At 40.1% G+C, this 21430-nt stretch overlaps 2 protein-coding genes across 10 annotated transcripts in view; both read right to left on the bottom strand.

Moving 5' to 3' along the window:
• Window positions 1-16: 16 nt before the first annotated feature.
• On the bottom strand, window positions 17-5718 carry guk1b (guanylate kinase 1b). 2 transcript variants are annotated; one of them, XM_071487895.1, is made up of 9 exons: window positions 5601-5718; window positions 3968-4083; window positions 3760-3801; window positions 3312-3437; window positions 1915-2011; window positions 1036-1174; window positions 830-914; window positions 659-744; window positions 17-565 (listed from the first exon to the last, which is right to left on the bottom strand). In XM_071487895.1, the coding sequence occupies exons 2-9, from the start codon at window positions 4077-4079 to the stop codon at window positions 533-535; spliced, it is 720 nt and encodes a 239-aa protein (XP_071343996.1). In that variant the 5' UTR covers window positions 4080-4083; window positions 5601-5718; the 3' UTR covers window positions 17-532. The 2 variants fall into 2 exon arrangements, with proteins under 2 accessions (XP_071343996.1, XP_071343997.1); XM_071487896.1 differs by lacking the exon at window positions 3312-3437.
• A 726-nt stretch (window positions 5719-6444) lies between these two features.
• rnf220b (ring finger protein 220b) overlaps window positions 6445-21430 on the bottom strand; it is a 29083-nt gene continuing 14097 nt past the window's right edge. For 5 of the 8 annotated variants that reach the window (XM_071487878.1, XM_071487882.1, XM_071487879.1 and 2 more), the window contains exons 3-16: window positions 15991-16117; window positions 15052-15094; window positions 14848-14940; window positions 14015-14057; window positions 13602-13691; window positions 11372-11415; window positions 10939-11026; window positions 10409-10505; window positions 9981-10040; window positions 9803-9867; window positions 9573-9657; window positions 8380-8488; window positions 7225-7299; window positions 6445-7125 (exon numbers count right to left, since the gene is read on the bottom strand). In XM_071487878.1, the coding sequence (XP_071343979.1) occupies window positions 7054-7125; window positions 7225-7299; window positions 8380-8488; window positions 9573-9657; window positions 9803-9867; window positions 9981-10040; window positions 10409-10505; window positions 10939-11026; window positions 11372-11415; window positions 13602-13691; window positions 14015-14057; window positions 14848-14940; window positions 15052-15094; window positions 15991-16117 (1091 nt within the window). In that variant the 3' untranslated portion in view covers window positions 6445-7053. The remainder of the gene's footprint in view (window positions 7126-7224; window positions 7300-8379; window positions 8489-9572; window positions 9658-9802; window positions 9868-9980; window positions 10041-10408; window positions 10506-10938; window positions 11027-11371; window positions 11416-13601; window positions 13692-14014; window positions 14058-14847; window positions 14941-15051; window positions 15095-15990; window positions 16118-21430) is intronic. The other 3 variants (XM_071487883.1, XM_071487885.1, XM_071487884.1) reach the window with 3 other exon arrangements.

Here is a 21430-nt window from a genome sequence, read left to right as displayed (position 1 = left end):
ATAATATGCTGATGACTAATAACATAGTATTAGTCATCAGTATAAATCACCACAATTTTATACTTAATTATCAGTAAATGTATTCCCACTATTAGATTAGAATTCAACAGAACAAGTAAAAGTGTGATTATTTTGCAAACAATTTCTAACTATTCATGGTGGTGGTGTGTGCAGCAGCTGTCTGGTGATGCTGATGTGTACTCCACACTGGTTTTGGCAGTTGTTCCTATTTTAAGTTTAATATATATATTTAATTATGTGTAGCTAAGCCAGGCAACCGAAATAATATGAGTTAGGATTTTCTAACCTAGATATTGACCATGAATTGTTCTAAATCTAAATCTATAACCCCCCCCTAATAACCCCCCCCCCCCCCCCGTTTCCCATTCTCTTGGTTCAGAAAACAGTACCTTTCAACTCAGAGTCCCTCCTTTCCACCTGAGCATCTCTGAGCATATAACATGGAGGGTAAAAGAAAAACAAACTTTTCTTCAGATGGGAGTTTATTTCAGGCGTGTTTACTGTTTCCATCTTATGATTTGGCCTCTTGAACTTTTTTGATTTCCTGTAGAAAGCGAGATGAGGAATACTATCAGCATTTTTGTCTTGTCCAGAGCATCGCAAATAAAGTGCCACTATGTTTTGTTCTTTTACTCACCTCATTTAGGGTATCTTTAAGCTCCTTGTAGGCCCTCTCTAAGTCATCATTTATGATAACAACATCAAACACTCCTGGCTCCTTACCTAGAAAAAAAGACATGAATCAACTGCAACAGCAGATTCTCTTTATTTCAGCATCATGATCAAGCAGAACTTCTGAGAAACTTACTGAGCTCCATATCAATGCGTGCTGCCTCCAGACGTTTCTGTAAACTCTCCTCTGTTTCTGTCTGCCTGTCCCTCAGACGTTTTTCCTGAGAGAAACAGCACAAGACATTATCTTCAGCAAGAGAGCTGCACAGGCAAGGAACAAGTGCAGAAATGGAAATGTTGCAATATATTACATAAATGCAATATATAAAGTTGGACATTTACCAGGATCTCCATGGAGGGAGGCTGGATGGAGATGTAGATGGGGTTCAGGTCAGTCTCTTTAATCCTCTTCACCCCCTGGATGTCCACATCAAGGATGCAGATTAGGTTCTTGGCCAGCACGTCTTCTACGGCAGCTTTACTACAGAAACAGCGCAGCGTTACAGTATGAAGCTACACCAAACACAAACCTATTTAAAATAACAAGCACCACAGACAGGAACAGTGACAATGTCCAAACATGTACTGAATGTGTAACCATGTCATTTTGTGCTCCTCACATGTAGTGACTAAGGTAAGAGGATCGCTGCATTGATCCAGGCTGCTCAGACTGCAGTGAGTGTGTTATCTTCCGAATAAGAGCAAGAGATTAAACGTGACACAAGGTGCTGAGCTGCAGCGCTGCTCTTTTTGACCTAATGGGCATTAAAGCTCCATCTGTCACCAGGCTATTATATAGCCTCTTGATCCCTGCGGCCCACTCCGAGAGTCTTCTCTTATACAAGGCAGCTGACTTCATTTCTTTTAAATCAGTTTTGACTGATACTTGTGTCACTGATATTCCATTATCTTATTGGGTTTTATTTTATGTCAGATTCTCATTGTAGGCAGGATGTAAAAAGCTTCTGAAACAGCTTTTAGACCATTAATTAATTAAATCACACAAATGAAGTTCTAGGTATCACAGTCAAATGCTTATGGAACTGGGATACATTTAAAAATAAATAATATAAAAAAAAAACAATTGTAACTGATTGAGTAGAGAAATGTGCACAGAAATATATAAGAAATACACATCTAATTCATATTTTTTTAATTCAGATGCCATTGATAACATGGCTATAAATATGGTGACATTGATGCAGAGATGCAAATATTTACCTTGTTCCGTACAGGTTGCCGGAAAACTCTGCGTTCTCAATGAATTCGCCCTTGCTGATGCCCTCTTCCATGGCCTCTCTTGTTGTGAAGTGGTAGTCTGTAAGATGCAATAAATAATAAATCTAGGCTGTGACATGAAAACTTGGAAATGAACAATGCAAAAATAATGGAGATGAATTGCAGTTTAGTGAAGGATGACCCCAGCTTTACCACAATAAATAGTGAACATCACAGTGATCACAGGCAAAATGAAAGAAAATCCAGACCCAGGGGTTAACCTCAATGTGAACAGCTCACTGGATAATATCTATCTATCCACCACAATTTCAAAGGCTGATAGTGTGTGTCTAAGTGCATGATGGTCTCCTCTGACTGAAATTCCAACTCTGATGGAATTGCAAAAAAAACCCCAAAAAAACAGGCTCTAAACATAAAGCATGCAAAGATGAGAAATGTGTTTTTAGTCAAATATTTTCTAAAGATGCAATTAGTATAAGCAGTCACAGGCAACACATTATTGTCCGTACCAGATCCATAAGCCATAATCTTCACAACATCAAAACCTCTGGAGATCTAAAACAGCAGAGTTTTAGAGACAAACACGTTACTACTACTACCACCGACAGCCACTGTGATAGCACACAATCATTAGCATAACAATAAGGATGGAGTCGGCTGAGACTTAAGTAACAGTCAGAAGGAAAAGAACAGGAAGTGACTGTGCTGTAGTCTGAACGAAAGATAGAATAGATTTTAAACAGCACTCAGGAAAACTGCTGTACACGATTAAGATTAAAAATTGATTTTGACCCGAAGTGAGAAAAATCCACTGTTGTGTTACTCAAATGATGGTACATATTTTGGATTAATAAAACAATGGTGTGTGTCTTATTGTCAGTATATAAAAAAGAAACATGGATAACATACCACTGTCTGCCTGAATAAAGATTTAACACATTAAACGAACGTGACAGTAGTTTGAAAAGGTCAGATAGATCCTATAGATAGATATGTATATATGCACACATAATATATATATATATATGAATACACTTAATGAATGGTTTTCCTGTGATGCTAATGGTTGGTTGTAAATCATCAGTGCTCTATCAGCCACAGTGGGAAATGGGACAGTTATACCTCACTCGACTGTAAGATGGGGATCACTACTGAGGCATCACAGGGGGCTATTTTCAAAAGCTTTTTACTCCAAAGTGTAGACTGTCTGATCCTGATTCCTGAGATCATTTCATTTTTTAATTTTGTTTCTATTCTTTTGTTTGTCACATGACTTGTTCCTATGAATCCAATGAGAGCGTGCCAGGATGATGAAAGTAACCCCCTTCCCTCTGTTTAAAAAAAAAAAAACCTGTGATCAGGAATCACACTGAGGTCACCTTCATCTGTGGTTTCTGATTCGTTTGGACACGAAAATGAGGTTGACATTTCTAAATCTTCAGAGGATAAGACGTCTGCTACGGGCAGTAAAGCAGCCCCAAGAAGCATGGGGAGCTTGTTCAGCCCTATGGAGAAAGCAAAAAAGGCACAGAAAAAAGGTTTATCCCTTTATATCAAGGGAGCTATACAGCGGGGACAAAACCACTTGTGCAGTTCACTTGGGAGTAAGAAGTGTTGTGGGAATCATTGTGGACCATGCAGGTAGGGGAGGCTGGCAGTACAGAAACAAAAGGAAAGAGGTGTATTGTCAAATACCCTAGTTTATAAAATATACTTCCACCACGGCACAGATTCAAACCGAAGCCTAGGGCTTCTGCTTGGTGAATCTCAGTGTGAAGGTGATGAAAATGTCAATCACCTATCTGTTTTGAGCCAGAACTACCGTACCTTTGCCATCTTCCTCTCCAGGTCGGGGGTTTCTTGTTGTGTCTGTGAGGAGGACATTTCAACATTAAAACCCTCAGTCTCAGCATTACAAATTTTACTGATGTAGCACAAATGTACAGGCCAGTGCGGCACCAGATGCCATGACTCCTGTCCTCCGCAGACAGGATGTCACAGAGGAAGCCAATCACCAGTTGGCACACAAACGTACGTGACACGCTGAATCCAAAGACGCCTTCGTGATCCTTCATCAGCCTCTTCATCAGAGTGCTCTTTCCTGCTCCGGAGGGGCCGCTTAGCACCACGGGCCTCAATCCTGACATTGTTCTGAGACAGACAGACAGACAGACACACACACACACACACACACAGGAAAAGACAGGGACAGAGTGAGCTCAGGTTTGTGCCAGGAGCAGATTAAAAGCAGAGCTTTTGTGCCAGAGGAAATCCAGCATTAAAGATGTGGCAGCCATTTCTAGAATAAGATACAGGGCAGCATGGCATTCATAACCATAGTTCCCGAATGGTGAACTATGGTTTCTTTCAAGTATATTACATTGTTAAACTCCCCGTCTTCCTACACATTACTACTGCAGTGCTGGTGAAGCTCACCAACTCCCCTGCTAACTCACCTAAGGCGCTATAAGACTAATCCTTTGATCCAAGCTTCTCTTAACCATCACACTGTCATAACGAAACATCCCAACAGGCCCATACTGTAGAGGGTTAAAAGCCTATATTATTGTGGCTTTAATCTCCACTCATAATAAATTAACACTTAGAAATTCCCTATGTCCTAGTTCCTTAATTAAAATATTGAAAAACATCCATGTCCTAATTGCTGACTTGTTAGACAGCCAGAGGCCCTGAGGTTAATGTTAAGAATGCCTCCTAATGAAGTCACGGCAGGTCAGTCAGCAGGATTAATTGGATCTGGGCCAGGCAGCACAAAGAGTCCTGGACAGGTGGCCCAGTTACCTGATGCACTAGGAGAGAATGATGTTTCAGGGATGTTGTTGAATCAATTCATTTAGAATTACCATTAACACAATTACTTAATAACACATACATAGTCAGTACCAGTAAAAAAAAAAGGACACAAACTGTGGAGTGTAACAGTACATTTACTCAAGTGTCCTACTTCAGTACAGTTTTTAGGGCATTTGTTCATCTTGTTCATCAGTATTTACACTTTCTGCAGCTTTATACCTCTACCTCACTACATTTCAGATAGAAATGTTGTATTCTTTACTCCACAATTATATGACAGCCGTAGCCACCTGTTACTTTTCTGCACTGTTATACACTGCAATACCCAAGGCTAAAAAAATGAGCCACCCTTCAACCAGCTATACAGTGTTAAAATGCTGATTACATGTTAAAGCATTAATGATAATAATAATACACTAGTATAATATATGTAATAATAGAGTGAAAGAGGCCATTTAGCATGACTAATAATTTTACTTTTAGTACTTTAAGTACATTTTGCTGATCATGCTTATGTAGGTTTACTTTTAACTTTCATATAAGACATTTTTACTCTTTGTAATCTTGGACATGTGTCAAATGACTAATTTATTTTAGGTAGAACTATATTATGTTGTATAACTTCTATTATCTGTTAAGTGCAATACAAGTATAATGTACCTTTCTTCTAGCTTTAGTTGAATCACTCAGGCTCAACTAAGAATCCTCACCTGAAGCAACTGATTAGTAATGAGTAATTCTGCTAGTGTTTAAATAACTATGTTTTTTATTGTATGTTTTTGAATTCCACAGATTAATTTTGTAAATGAATCAAAGTGCATTTTTTGCAAGATCAAGTAAAAAGTCCATCTTACCTTTTCTCACAGATCCTGTATCGTGTGGTAGAGGCGTTCAATAACAGATGATTCTTCTGTGTGTGCGAGTGTTTGTGTGTGTGAGAGAGAGAGAGTGTCACACTGATTCACTGAAGCTCACTGTCAGTCTGAATTACCACTACCTCCCTTCAGCTCAGCGACCAATCACACATGTGCATGCTGGCTTGTTTTTATCCACTCCGTCCATACAGGTCACACCTTGTGCAGATCACAAGACCAGAAAATTTTCATAAACAAATGATTGTGTCACTATTCAAATCCAGTATGATGTTGAAGATTTGCACAATTCAGGAATGCATTGTTCACTCTTAGAAAGTTACACATTTTCATACCCAGAAGCCCCGCAGTTAGAGAGGCTTTGCTCAAGGGCACATAAGTGGTGGAAATGTGGCATCTGCTCTGCTCCTTTACTCTTCCCACTAATGGAGTTACATTTTAAAAACTGAAAGAAAAACATATGAATCATACAGCTGTTAACTGACTGCTGATTTTAAGTTACATGACTTTTGTGGTGTTTTCCATCTGTATGTGGTGTGATTGACTCTTGTAGTGTCAGAGCTTGAGTGGTCGAGTAAAAGCCAAGAATAGCAGGGTTTAGTGTCCCTCCACTCCAGATGAGCTGCTATGGGCTCTGCCTGGCTAATCCCGCACCGACCCACTTCTTAAAGGGTGAATACACCACATACAGTCATCATATCAAGACTGTCAAAGGGACTGACCAACACGAGCTGCTTCTTCTTTCCATGTAAAAACCACACATTCAACAGGTGAATATCCATGTTATCCCCACAGCTCAAAGATTCTGTTAAACAGTCATGTTTTTAGACGCACATTTTTATTGTAGTAACATTGATAAAATTAGATTTAATGATCCTGTACAAAGAAAGACATCAATGACAAAGACAAAAATGAGCCTGAATGTAATGAGATTACTGTTAATGAACCTGCAGAAGCTAAACAAATGATAAATGATCTAATCAAAGACTCTGTACAGTAAATACAGTCAGGTTGTTCTGCTAGTCAACATCATATACACACACCGATCCAAACATACACAAAAGTATGTACATGTGCTTTGCATGTGATTTTTTTTTTTCATAAAACAGGGAAAAGGAATACAAAATTGATAAATATTGTCCCAAAGCATTTTCTTCTATGTGTTTTTCAGTGCCTGAGCTCTCAGTTGGTTTTAAATGTTTCTTCAGATCTGGCTGATGTTGCAGCAGGAACATGGATATTGTACAGGGCTGTAAAAGGAAGGTCAAAGGTCATGTTTGCTTTTCTTCAACTTAGAATTTAGGAGTATACTGACGTAAAGAAATGACCAGGAAGGTGTGGGGAGGAGGAGGAGAAGGAGGGTGGGAGTCTATGACAGGCCAGCTGCCCACAAGTCCACCCCTGATTGGCTAAAAGAGAAGAAGCCCCTCCCCTGTCACAGGTAAACCCGCCTCAGGTCTCCAGGTGAGGTGATGGTGTTGCACTGAGGACACAACTTCTTTGCTCCCTGAAAAAAAAAAAAAAAAAATCACTTTTACCAAACATGCTCTGGGAATTTTGCTTCATTCACATGTTCATAGGAATCAAGAAGAATTTTATGTTTTACCAGCGTTCGAAGCCAACACTCCTCACAGTGAACGTGCCAGCACTGGATGGAAGTGAGCGGAGTTGTGTATGTGTCCTGTAGAGAGAGAGAGATGATGCAGAGATAATGCAGTACGAAAAGCTGCCCCTAGATGTCCATATGAAACTACAGGAGGAGCATGACGGGGGGAGACGCCCCCTTAAAATCAACTTTTACTGAAGCAGCTTTCATGAACAGAAAGATCCAGTCGGGGTGTTTAATGCTGTATTACAATGTACCATTTCCATTTTAACAGATGATAAAATACGTATTGTTTTGGCATTTTTCCACATAACTTAAAATCAGAATAAGCAAAGCCCATCACTTTAGAACCTCTTTGACCTGCCTCCTTCAAAATAAAAGTTTGGATCACTAGTGTATGCAGATGTACAAGAATCTGATCAAAGGTCCATCTGGACAAAATTTTAAAACTGCAGTTTAAATGTTTGAAGTTTTTTACATTTTGTGCTGTTATAGAGTTATATAGCTGGTATCAGAGATAAGATTATAATTTATAAATATAATTTTCAATGTAGTTAATCATTTACACTGTAAAATAAAAAAAAAATAAAGCTAGTGATCTCTTAGGTTCTCAGATGCTTGGTAAACATCAAATTGTTTCATTCTGTTTAATCAACAGTCCAAAACAATTATAACACAAAGGTAAATTAAGCAGTAAATTCTCCCACTGTGTAGCATTTTAGTTCAATATATTACTTAAATGACAAATTGATAGTGTAGATTAATTTAGCATGAGCACGAACTATATCATTTTTATTTAATTTTAGTTGACCAATCGTTACAGTGCAAGACTAAAATTGTCTTTAAAAAAAATCTAATCAGTATATTTGAGTGTCAGAGCCAGGTTTCAATATAAATCTATATTAACATAATACAGATCTGACACATTACAATTACAATTTCATGTCAACTTATCATACTGAGAGTCTGCACAGTAATTGAAGTGTGATGTCAGACAAATAATATTATTTTACTATTACCATGACGAATAATATTGACTTATTGCCCGGCTCAAAACACAGGTCCCTACAGGAATATCATCCGTTTCTCTGTTACTGCGCTGTTATCTTTACTTTGTGTGTCTGCTCTGTCGCTTTAATTTGCCTTCGTACTCACCATGCAGATGAGGCATTTAAATCTGTCCCCTTTAGACAACTGTTTCTCCAAATCCCGTATCCGAGCTTTAAGTGCATCCAGAGTTGTCAGTGTGGAGTCCTCTGAGAGCCTGTGCAGACACACACACACACACACACACGGACGGATGGACGGTAACAGGAGGGGAGAGGGGAGGGCGCGTGAGTTAGGCAGACACTGGAGAGTCATTTATAAATCGAAGACAGATTAAATTATTCGCTGGCCAACATGGACACTGAGCATGAAATTTAGCAGCAATCACATTGCCTGCATTCGCTATCTCATTTATCATAAGTGTATGGAGGGGGTGGTGAGGTGAGATGGGGGGGGGTGAGGTGTCACGGTCCTCACGGAGATAGACACACACACACAAACACGCTCACAATTACCGGATAGACTTTATGTGCAAACATACTGTACATCGCGGCAGACGGGCTACAGTGCATTAAGTGTGATGAAATGTGTGTACATGCGTGCGTTGCCTGCTATGACCTTGATTGATGATATCATCACATTGATATAGTATTGTGTATCACGCTGGTGGGAGCAGGGGCAGGTAGTCTGAGCGTGTACGACACTGAGGAGGGGATAGCTACACTTCCTCAGTTGTGATTCATGTGTGTCCCAGCGTGGGCGATTCGCTACACCCAACTCACCTAAGTCTGCCCTGTGACCCTGAGCAGGAAGAGGTTGGTACAAAAAGTGATAGGACTTACTGATTTGTTCTGATTTTTGATTTGATTTTTAACTTGGTGTCAGTTGTGAGACCCAAACCACATCAGTTTAGAAGTGACAACAATAAAAACTTGTTTTGTAAAGATTGTTACATCATCTCAGACAGAATGAGCAGACGGATGTAGTAAAGTGCTACTAACAAGGAGAGTTATTTATTCAAACAAAGGACGTTATTGTGTTACAGACAAGCAATTGTGAGCTTGAGGAATTTTTAGTGTTGTTCTAATATAACCGGTTAAAGACAAAAGACTTACTGAATGTTTTAGCTGTTTCTTTAAAAGATAGAAACAATAAATAACCCCTGTCTTTTAACTATCAATCACAACCGGGGGTATGTTGTGTCACTAACACTGACATCTTTTGAAATAATGAGCAATGAGGGTGTCTCTAGCAGTGTGACACAAACATGTCAGCGGTGTAAAAGAGTGAGTGAAACTTACGTCTCTATCTCGGTATTTTTGCAGGTTTTGGGTGGAGCAGCTATGCCTCCTTCCACTTTCTCTCCACTGCTGGTAGATGGACTCCCTGAGTGAACAAACAAATAACAAATAATGGAATAAACCGTGACCAAACTCAATAACATCTTCCTGAAAAACCTGTTCTTATGAATTCTCAAGAGTCACTCCTTCCCTTTTTCCTAATTTAATCACACATAATTTGCTTAACTCACCATCATTTAACCATTTGGAAAAGTCTAGGTTTACTCTGGAATCAGGCAATGTACTGGTGCTGCTGCTGAAAAATAAAAGAAAACAGAAATTCAAAAGCCAGAAAACTGAATTAAAATTAATTAAAAGAAAACCTATCAGGAATACGGCATATATAATTATTTCAGGTGGGACACATACTTCACTGTCGTCTCCTTGGAGCTTTCTCCTGAGCAGGGGATCACATCTGTCTCTGTGTATCTGACAACAAAACTCAGGACCAACAAGATAGTGGGAGCTAACAGTGTATAACACATATCAGACCTATAAAATGCTGAGAAATACTGTTTACCTAAAAAAATAAAGGGGGTTGTGAGAAAAAAAATAGTTTGTTAAACTTTCTCCCAGTAAATGTGTCATTTTTTGAATCATCTTTAATCATCTTTTTAATGTTGACAGTATTGCTCTTAACATGACCGATTGCAAAATGTTAATAATTATAATTTCTCATCTATCACTGTTTTTTTAAACTTTATTCACTTTGTACCAGATTTTTCTCGCTTCACTATAAACTTGAATACACAGTAAAATGCTGTGCTGTTGAACTGTGTGTTCACTGTAAAGGATACTGTGCTCGGCCGTACTCCAGAGTATCGTCTCCATCCACGTCCAGGTCTGCATCGCTGTCTCGACAATCCTTAGAAGTTGTGCTCACCAGCATTGAACCTGATGAGACAATTTTATATGGAAACGTTTTTTAAAAAACAGCAACTGGACTGTATAACGACACTTGTTGAAGGACAAAACAGCTGAGAAGAGATTTGTTCTCATTTTTAATGTCACCATAAGGCTGAATTTTATAATCACACAATGCTATGTTGCCCATCTCTCTACCCCGCTGCTTGTTTCTGTCAGTCAGAGCTTAACAAGTTTGCAGGTCAGAGCTTTCCTCTTCCCGGGTACAGGAAACTGTTACTTTTAAGCTAACCTTCAAGGCATCCTGCTCCGCTGTAATCTGGACTGAAAAGTTCAGTGGTTTTTCAACTGCCACTCAGTCACATTATTCACACTCCACTGAACAAGATCATACACATGGGTACCTCGATGACGCACGCGCACACACACACACACACACACACACACACAGATTTATGCTTACCTTTAAACCCTCCGATTAAAGATGTCATCTGTATCCTTCTCCTCTCATTCCACTCGTCCTCCAATGGCACCAAATCTGCTGAACCCTCCTAAAACACACAAACACACACACATACACACGAAGACCAGAGGTTTACTGTCTGAATGAATATGGCTGCATGCCTCCTATAGCCTTGAGCTGCATATCTTCTTCTGTGTTTTCATAGCTGTGAACCAACGCCCGCAGTGTTCTCACATGGATACACACACCGAGCTGACAGTGATCCTGATGCTATGTGAACAAGGGCAGTCAACAGAGTCAGAGGGTTCAGACCACCGACATTCTCTCAACCTGCCCTCTACGTCTACGTATTCATCTCTGATTACAATGGAAATGTCAGCGAAACAAATATTTTCATCTGCATGTCTGCTCAAAGAAAAGTAAAAACACACACCTGTCCCTCCTCTGGTTTCCTCCTCTTCAGTTTTCCAATCCTGACTGGGAACAGACAGAAGAAAAGACAGTGACAGAGTTACTTAAAGGCCACAGTGACTTTTGTTTTTAAGCAGGTTGCAAGTTCTTGTTTTTTTATTTTATTCTATTTCATTTATTCATCTATTTATCTTTCTATCTATGTATGAAAATTATTCAGGGAAATTATTAGAAAAGGGGGTGAGTACTTTACTTTTTTCTTTTGACTGATGTTGCTTTTGGTTTTGGTTGACTGACTTTTTGGGAAAAGGGTCCTTTATATTTTTTCTCATCCTAAAATTATGTTTTATTTCAGCCTTTGTGCAATATAGAAAATAGTTACATAAATAGTAATAAAGACAACTTTAAGTTGCATCACAGTTCATAAAGACATTCTTTGCCATATGAAGAGGACCACATTTTTATCTCTGTCTTATTAATGTCTACATTAAGATATTAAAGTGAGGTACACTATTAATTAAATTGCGCCAATTTAGCGTGACACTGTTACTTTATTTGAGGGTGCTGTAGTTTTTCCTAAATCATGAAGATGGTTCAAAGAAAACATTAATGCTGGCGTGGGTCTTTCTGTTTATATATATATATATTTATTATTATTTATTTTATTTTTTTGTATTTTTCAACATTTTCATAGAAACATTTTTCACTTTCTAAAGATTTACTTTATTTATTATAATTATTTTCTGTCATGTTTTAATCTTCAATACTTGTGGCTTTTACATTTTTATTAGCTCTAACCCTATCCGAGCTATTGTGGTTTTAAAAGAAATCCAAACACCCCCAGGATCACTATATATTATAGGAAAATAATGTGTAAGAGAAAACATTAGGAACACGGAAGGTGCTGATGAAGCTCGAGTTTATCTGACAGGACTCTGGAGGCCAGTAGGACAACCACTGAGCTCTTTTCAGCTTATGTGCAGACTAACCTATCACAGTTATACACAAACCCTGAAGCATACATACACTGAAGAGCAAGGAGACACAAATGTGGGCTCCATGTACACAGCAACTGCAGGTTTTTTCAAGAGTGCAGGCAAAACGTTCCTCCCATCCTTGTTCTGTCATCCCACCCTGCCCCTCCCCCATTCTCCTCTGCGATATAAAAGTTAACATGGCAGAACACCAACTGCACCTCTTCTCCCACTCTGACCTGACTGACTGCAGATTGCATAAGGGGACATTAAGTTTTAGGGCCCTCTAATTCCTGCTGGATGACAGTGGCCCTCGAGGGGGGACACCCAGAGAGCTGGTGGCCATGACCCGAGTGCTGCCATCCCAGCGAACATAATGAGGGTTAAAGAGACGGTCAAAGATGAGGAAGACCTCATCAAACAGAGAGAGGAGAGAGAGAGAGAGGTTGATTAATCAACAGAGGAGCAACCCCCCCCCCCCCCTCCTCCTCTCTTCTTCTTTTTCCTTCCTGACGTGTATTTAGAAGCTCATTATGCTGTCCTGTTATAAGGCCCAATAAAGGCTAACAGACCTCGACAGCACTGGCAGTTTCAAGAGTCAGCTAAGAGCCAGAGGATCTCTGCAGCAATAATAACAGCAATAAGATGTCTGTGTGTCAGCCGCAACTTTAAGGATGCTCTGTAGATCCATGGCTGTATCAGTGCAGAGACACTGTCAGATTACTTTTAAAACTGTTAGATGAATGAGTCCAACTGGCCGTAATGGGAGAGATTAAAAATAGTTGTTGTTTTTTTTAATCCACAGGGCACAGCTTGAATATTGAAAGTGTTAAATCCAAAAGTTATTAGTGGCTTATAACTAATCAATAATGTGGACAACACTTATATTCCTGTAACAATGAAAGGTTAATTCAGTATTAATATATAATGGTATCTGACACCATATAAAATATCACAAACTGAATAATTAAACTCATATCTGTCATAGTAACATTAAAAAAACATTGCTCATAAGCTGGAAGAGTGACACTGGAGAATAAATCATTAGTAATTTATGAATCATTTTCCCTTTTAAAACTAGTAAATCTTCACTTTTGTGAAGGAATGAGCAAATGTTTTGCAGTTTTGCTTAATGAATGACTTAAACAAAACAATGGTATTGCCTAATGTGTTTATTTGAGTAAAAGTATTCAAACTTGCATCAGATAAAATCCAGCTCTTAGATGCTACAAAAAAAAAGAGTGTGGGATGAACAAAGTGCTTCTTGGTGTGTCTTACCAGCTTGTGTGCAGTCTAGGTGGGCTCCTGCGCTGTGAGGGCGTAATGGGGCAGATTTGACGTAGCACCTGCACCAGCAGAGGTCATCGACTGTTAACATATCAAGAGGTCAAAGTTGAAAGGTTAATAGCTCCTCTGCTCGTGTGGGCGCTAGGCCAGTGGAGATGGTGTGGGAAAAAGGATGATATCTGAACGACTGGTGAGGGGGGGGGGGGGGGGGGGCGAAACACACAACTGGGTGCATCAGTGTGAACAAAGGAGACTAGAATGTTTTTTGTTTTTCTTGTCTGCCTCTTTGCTTTTTAAAATTTAAAGCCATTTAAAAGTGCAGATGTGACTGACTCAACAAAGTGGGACAAGGCCAGTCAGCAGCAAAGAAACACAACAAGTTCGCTCTGCATGCATCAACGTACCATTTAGTCTGGTGTGTCTGTTGGCCCGCACACGGAGAAACGTCTGCAACAAACAGAAGAACAACATCAGAATATTTCATATTTTTATCTTGTTGCTTTTAAACTTTACATTTCTTTCAATGCTCTTTTTTACTAAAATAAATGATCAACTGCTAGGTAGATGTTAGGAAAATCTAGATGTGTCACTAGATGTGTTAATACTTTGTGATTTATAGGTGTAAGGCCATAGAAGAAGACGACTTCTGCAGCTTTAAAAACTGTGACGAATAATTGACTGTTGAATTGACACCAAAAGCATCTTTGCATGCTTTTCACACATTTTCTGCTTGTACTTTATTTACTCAATACTGTCAAAACCTTTTTATTACTATTGTAATTACTCTTCTGTTACTTTGTCTACTCTGTATATTCAACAGCTACTGCATATCTGTCCGGACACAGGATCTGTTGCTCTTCTTGAGAATTCTCCTTTTTTTTTTTTTTTTACATATAAGGTTTTTTGGTTGAATTTTTGCTTATCTAAATTGAGGGTGTAATGAAATAAATATTATATATATATATATATATATATATATATATATATATATATATATATATATATATATATATATATATATATATATATAAATATTTATTATTTGCACTGGAGTTTTACAACCATGTGCATTTTTGCCATTCATGGATCGGAATGGCACAGTTTAATTTTTACTCCTATTTTATAATAATGCTTACACACAACTAGAAAACCTTTACATCTGGACTGCCATGTCCACTCCTTTGAAATCTGGGCATTTATCTGAAAATCTCCTGATAAATCTGACACTGATTTTCACCTGGTATCGGTCAGAGTGGGCATCCTCAGCTGGTCGAGGGGGTGAGGTGGGAGAACCTCCTTCACGCTTTATATGCAGAGAAAGAGAGAGAGACTGGACAGAAAAACAAGAAAAGTAAATGAGTCTAAAGGAAAGATGATGGTGGATGTGTATTTTTTTATTTATTTTATTGGAAACTCATGAGGACGTCACAGTTGTGTTTACCTTTGGGGTCCTTATGAGGTGGTCGTGCTGTACCGGAGTGGCACTGTAGAGAAAAGAAGCAAATAATACAGAAGCTCATATGTTAAACAAGTTTGGAAATAGACAGGCACACAAAACACACACACACATAAATCAACTACACGATGTTCTTATACAACGTACAAACACAATATTATATTTTAAATGTCATCTCGTAAATAACCTTTGCTTTTATCTTGTCTGAATTTGTATCTGAGACTGTGTATAACCTTGTTTCAATCTTTCTCACTTTATGTTACTGTTACAGTTACACACACTCTCTTTCACACACACACACACACACACACACACACACACACACAGTGTCCCCGTGGGCCAAGTTCAATTTGAAACCATTACTGTCCACGGAGCGGTCGTTAAGCAGATTTGGAGTGTAATGTCTTTATTGGAGGAATCATTCTTCTGGTCTAAGCAGCAGGTAATGTGTGTGCCTGTGTGCATTTGTGTGTGTGTGTGCGTGTGTGTGTGTGTTTGTGTGTATGTGTGTGTGCACCTCTTGTCTTTCTGTGTATGTTTCAGTCTGTGAGTGTGCATGTGTGTAGGCCTCAAAGCAGCCATTAGTGGGACATTATCCCCCCGCTGTATGAGTTGTTGCCTTGAGGCCGCAGGCTGTAATATGAAATATGTAGGGAACAATGAGGCAGCTTGTAAACACTGCACGCAGGTGACAGAGAAGACTGTCAACATTAATTATCCTCTGAACGCTGAAGAGCATAGAAAGGGATGGGATGCAAAACAGGAAGAAAATGACAGGTGGATAAATGGAAAAAGTAAAAAGTTGGAGGAAAATAGAAATTTGTAGATAAAAACGTATAATGTACAACAAGTACATGAAGTACAATGTAAAATAAAGAGAATGGACTAAGAAAGTGAAATCAGATGACAGACTGACTGAGATACCTGATTTGTAGCTGGGCGAGTTTGGCTAACTCCTGCTCCATGTGCTCTTGCAGCTCCCCCGGTCGCAGAATGGCCTGGCAGACCGGACACATTGGTGCCTGAGCGTCGTAGAGACCCTTCACCTTAACTGGACAGAGGAGGAATTAGAAGGTTAAAGGAAGTGTTAGAGGACCTGTGGCATGATTTTCAGATTGTCTTGGTCTGCCACACTGTGCTACAGAAAACACAAGGAGAGATAGTGCTCTAGGTGTAAATGTAAATGGACCAAAAATTTATTAGTCAATCATGCAGATGTAATTTTCCCTTTTTCACTTTTGTAGATTGCCTTCATTTTGGGAAAGTCCTGAATAATCTATAACACATCACAAAAATATACTGGCTATCTTTTACGATAAACATTGTACTGTACATACCTGGACAAATTTACCAGAGAACAATACTAAAAAATAAATATTAATTCTGCAACTATCACTCAGGAGTGAAACATGTTTTCAGATCCTTGAAATAGGCAGAGCAACAGTGTAAAAGTATTTATGGCAAAATGTACCAAAAATATTTTTACTGATAAATTGATGTGTAAGCTGCATTTCACTGGGGTTGAATGGAACTGTTTTTAATATTGTTATATACAGTATCTTACTGCTGGGTGGTTTAATATTTAACAATCCAAGGCATGCTACAGTCCCACTAAACATTTTGCATGTAAAATATTAACTAATAAAGTAAGTGACAACAGTAAAACTGTTAGATGGAGTGAAATGTATATTTGCCTCTGAAATGTACTGGAAATATAAAGTAGCATTGAATGCAAATACTCAAGTAAAGCAGATAGACCTGTGAGTATTTGAGTGAATTTCTTTCCATCACTGCTATTTGTTAACATACTATAGATGCTCTACAGTTGTGTACCTATGTGTTTATGTGTGTGTTCAGTAGACCTATCTGTACTATCGACAGACAGTGGGAGTGAGAGTAAAATAAGGTTACACACACACAAACACACAGACACACTGCTATGCCCCCCTGCTGTCAGTGTGTTGACATCATAGGCTGTCAATAGGAACATTACCCAGGAGGGCCACTCGGCCCATTGGGCCCCACTGATGGATTACTGCCATAAGCAGCCAGCTGGGAGCCTGAGGAGCTCTACTATATCAAGATTTTACCTAGTAGATGAGGTGATTTACTCCTGAAAGCCATCAATCACATGGAGAGAGCTAGTAGGCAAGATGCACCTAATTTCCCATCACCACACAGTCAAGGAAAAACAAATGACAGGGCTGGCAATCACAATTTAACACTTTTTAATACAGAACATTACAAACAGGTGAGCATTTTTGACAGTTTCTGAAGCCTCACTGTGGAGCACAGTGGGCTGAACTTCCTTGAGGACCCTATTAGCCAAACACTGGACTAACACTTTGCCCAGCTCCACTCCAAATGACCACCGACATGACAAGCTTGTCTGTTGGTAAGTGCTGTCCCCTGACATCAGTTGAGCTATGAGCCCCATAATGAGAAACCAAATAGGACAAAATGGCCTCTAAATAAAACATGGGGTGGAAAATAGAAAGCGGAGTCAGGTGTCCTTGGGAGAGTGACAGCTCTACTGGTTTCACCCCCACCTCTCTCTCGCCTTTTTTGCATCCCCTCGCGGAAGCCTAAATGACTTTTCTCGACACGCATCGAGCGTTCCTGAGCTTTCTGCGCTCTGCCGCCCGGAACATGCAGGCATCAGTAAACAATGAAATCTCTGGGCTGAAATTGAATTTATAACTACATTACCTGGACAGATAGCGTCTCTGAATGGCGCCGCGATAAGAGCAATGGGATTTGATTTTCAGGTGTTTTATTGGTCCACTTTTTGGATAAGCCCCTCTTGCTCTTCTGAATACAGCCTCGCCCCCACCATTCACCCCTGCTCCACACAAACATTAGATTTAATGGATGTGGTTGTGTGCATGTTTGGATGTAAGGATGAGTGTGTTGTGTGTGTGTGTGTGTGTGTACATGCTTTTGGCGAGGCCTGTCTTAGTGCTTGTGCTGCGCTCTCGTAAGTGACAGTTGTTGGTTCATGACCACCTTTTTACACGTCTCCATCCCCCGCTGCCCTCCGCCCCCGCCCACATAAACCCTGTCAGTATCAGTCAGCCTCAGCCCCTTTTCACCCTGGGGGGTCTCAGACACACAACAGGGGGCTGTAAAACTTGCCTGTGGGGCTTGTTAACTGTTCGCTCACTACGGCAACTGGCTCGGATGGATTGGCCCTCTCTCACCGGGCTGTGCTGAGTTTAACTGGCCCATCTCCTGATGGATTCACTATGTCTCTGTCTCTTGATTGTTTCCTTTTTCTCTCTTTGTGTCTCGCCAGTTCAGGACCTCCTTTCCTGACTGTCTAGCCTTTAGCCAGCTGCCATTTGCTCTCTTCCCACTTGGGAGGATGGTTATATACAGTATTTAAGTCTTGTTCCTATGAAACAAAATGTGTGAATCGGAATTGCCCTATTTCATATTTACCCCTATTTTGTGGTTCAAAATTGACTGGACTATTGAAATAATTAGTTTACAATGATACTTACATACAACTAGAAAACCTTTACATTTGGACTAACATGGACAATAAATCCATTTCATACAGCTGTTGTCAGGAAAGAATCGGACAGATAAGCATATTCAAACATGCCTGAATATAATCACTATCTTATCTCCCCATGGATTTGAAGAGAACACACCCCTGGAGTGTGTAACCCATCAAAACATTGAGATATGTCTCTGCACCATCCCCACTATCAAGATCATCATGACATTGTAAAGTTCATCTTTTGAAACAAAATAAAAAATATATATATTGCTGTCATCATTCTTCTCTTGTATGTCTGATGGTCGAGTCCAGTTTCTGTTGTTCTGCATCAAGACGTGGACTGTGACTGTCCTGGGTTCAGTACTTGCCACAGAAACAGAGAGATCAGAATCCCGCTGACAAATCCTCAAAGCATTGAGTCCCCCTGGGGGCCTGGGTAATGGCCGATGCCAGCGCCCATATGACGGCTGCCAGTTCTGCTGATGCAGACGGAGCGGAGATGCCTAACGTGACCTTTAGTGAATGCCACATCACATCAGGCCTGGATGTCACCCGCTGACATTATGCTGGGGCATGAAAAGGCTGTTCTGCAGGGGAGACATGGTGACGAACGTCCCCCCGGTGACAAACCTGTGGACGTGGTATAATTCTGATTGACGTGAGGAGGATTGGACGGCTTTGAATGGCAGGGGATGTACAAGCAAGCATCTAGGGGCGGATGTGGAGCTTGGTTTGCATCGGCTGTGTCTGTTTTTTTTGTTTTTTTTGTTACTTGGCGATAAAGTGCTGAGACAACTCACTCCAACTGGCATCATTATCCCAATCATCAAACAATTCTCTAAGCACATCAGAAATCCCTCTATAAAGCCATAACAAGCACAGACTCTATATAACCAGTAGGCACGTAGAGATTGGCGGGGGGAGTAAAGTTAACGCTTGGCGGCTAACACTGCAGTGGTGGGTTGTGTAGGCAGGTCCTTGGCACACTTTCAGAGGAGATGGAGGGCTATAAAAGCCATTGGCTCCTGCCACACCTGTACCCCACCCTATCCCGTGGCCTGCTTCCTATTTAAAAGCATCACATGCAGGATATTAGTCAGGGTTTTTCGCCGTCTGTGAGGTAGAGCGAACCTCTGAAGCAGAGGGGGGAGAGGGGAAAGTATGCAGGCCGCCGTTTGTTTTTTATTGGGGAAATAATGGCCTATTGAGAGGTTGGGTATTTAATGAGCAACATAATAGGCCCTGTAGTAACACATCTGCTATGAGCAGAGTCATTTCCTCAGCTTTCAAAGGCTGCTGCTCCAGCCTTTGAAACAGCAAGTCCAGTTGCCTTTGACTTAGTACTTCTAGATATCTGCTTTTTATTAATTGCAGAATTGCTACACCGGTAATATATAAAAGACAAATGTGCTGCTAGGCTCCATGTTCAATTCTAACCACATTCAATGGCCGATGAAGGTACGCTTCCTCTCCTGGCTTGACCTCAAATCTCTCACTGTCCAATCTAATTCCAGCATCCTTCAAAAATATCCCTCCCTACTCTGCAATCAATTGTGTTTAATGTATTAAAGACACTCACCACAACCACCACAACCTTTGGCCCTTGCACAAATCAATGCCTCGTTAGACTGCTAATGATCATTCATTGACTAATAAGATCTGTATCAACCTCTTGTAGAACATTGATTGGCCTTTGGCCTCTGCAGTGCTCTGTGCATTACGTGGACAACAGGAGACGTCAGCTGCAAGTCCTGGGGAGTCAGATGATGAAAAAGCTCCTGGTGGGAATGGACAGGAATCCTAAACTCCAAATAGACTCATTCTGAAGCACCTCAGGCCAAAGCCCTTTTCTTCTGCCCTACAGATCAATGGACATAACCTCTCTGACCACAAGTCAATCAGCGCACAAACCCCCAATTTCTCTCACACTCGCTCTTTCTCTCTCTCATCTTCTCCATTAGTCACTACAATTGTTCCATCAGGTGCTGGCGTGGCTCAGCATGTATGTGTCCAATCATGTCGTTGATGGAGAGTGGACTGGGTGGCTGTGCGACAGTGTCCCTGTGACCATATTTCCCTTCTCAGGACCTGAGGGCAAAGATCGAACCCTGCCTCTGCTCCGCTTCTACCAATCAATCTGATCCTCATTGAGATGCATGGCTCAGTGATCTTTGATAGTGATTTACAGATTAGAGAGAGGGAATGGAAGTCAGGGGGAAAGTTAGGGCTGTCCTTGGGTATTTGTGCCTATATGAGGCTACTTACAAGCCACCCAACAAGAAAACATCTTTTATAATTGGGTTGGGTAGGGTCCTGCTTTTTTGTGCAAGTTTTGGGACTGTGTTTCAATACGTCTACTTTCTGACCAGATCCAAGCAAAGCTACTATCAGTTCTTATCTCATGGTGTATCATGATTGTCACAGGAGAAAAAGAGATGATAAAAGTGAAGTTTGGAAAATGGAAAATGTTTTTTCCTATTATAAGGAGGAAGAAAACAAATGCAAAGAGTACAAGAAGTACAAAGAGGTAAAACCAAAGCTCTTTTATGCAAGTAGTTGACAAAGATGACAAAACAGCTGTTATTTGCTCTCTGTTTCGGTCTGTTTGGGTCCTCCTCAGGCATTTCGGATGAGGTGTATGCACTGTTCTTTGCAGACTGACCGATCTGACTGTCCTTCAGTTTCTCTTTTAAAACAGATTTTTGTTGGATGTCTTTTCCATTGTCTCCCCTCCTCATCATCTGGTCTATCTCTTATATGAGCATAAAAGTGCCCCACAAAAAAAACAACAAAAAAAATAAAACAAAAAACAAAACAGGAAAGGCAGCAATAAAACTCAGCATTTATGATCCTCAATCC

The sequence above is a fragment of the Trachinotus anak genome, unplaced genomic scaffold (genome assembly GCF_046630095.1).
Source record: "Trachinotus anak isolate AG129_WGS33_773 ecotype Australia unplaced genomic scaffold, CSIRO_AGI_Tana_v1 ptg000010l, whole genome shotgun sequence".
Lineage (NCBI taxonomy): Eukaryota > Metazoa > Chordata > Actinopteri > Carangiformes > Carangidae > Trachinotus > Trachinotus anak.
This window is presented reverse-complemented; position numbering and strand designations above follow the sequence as displayed.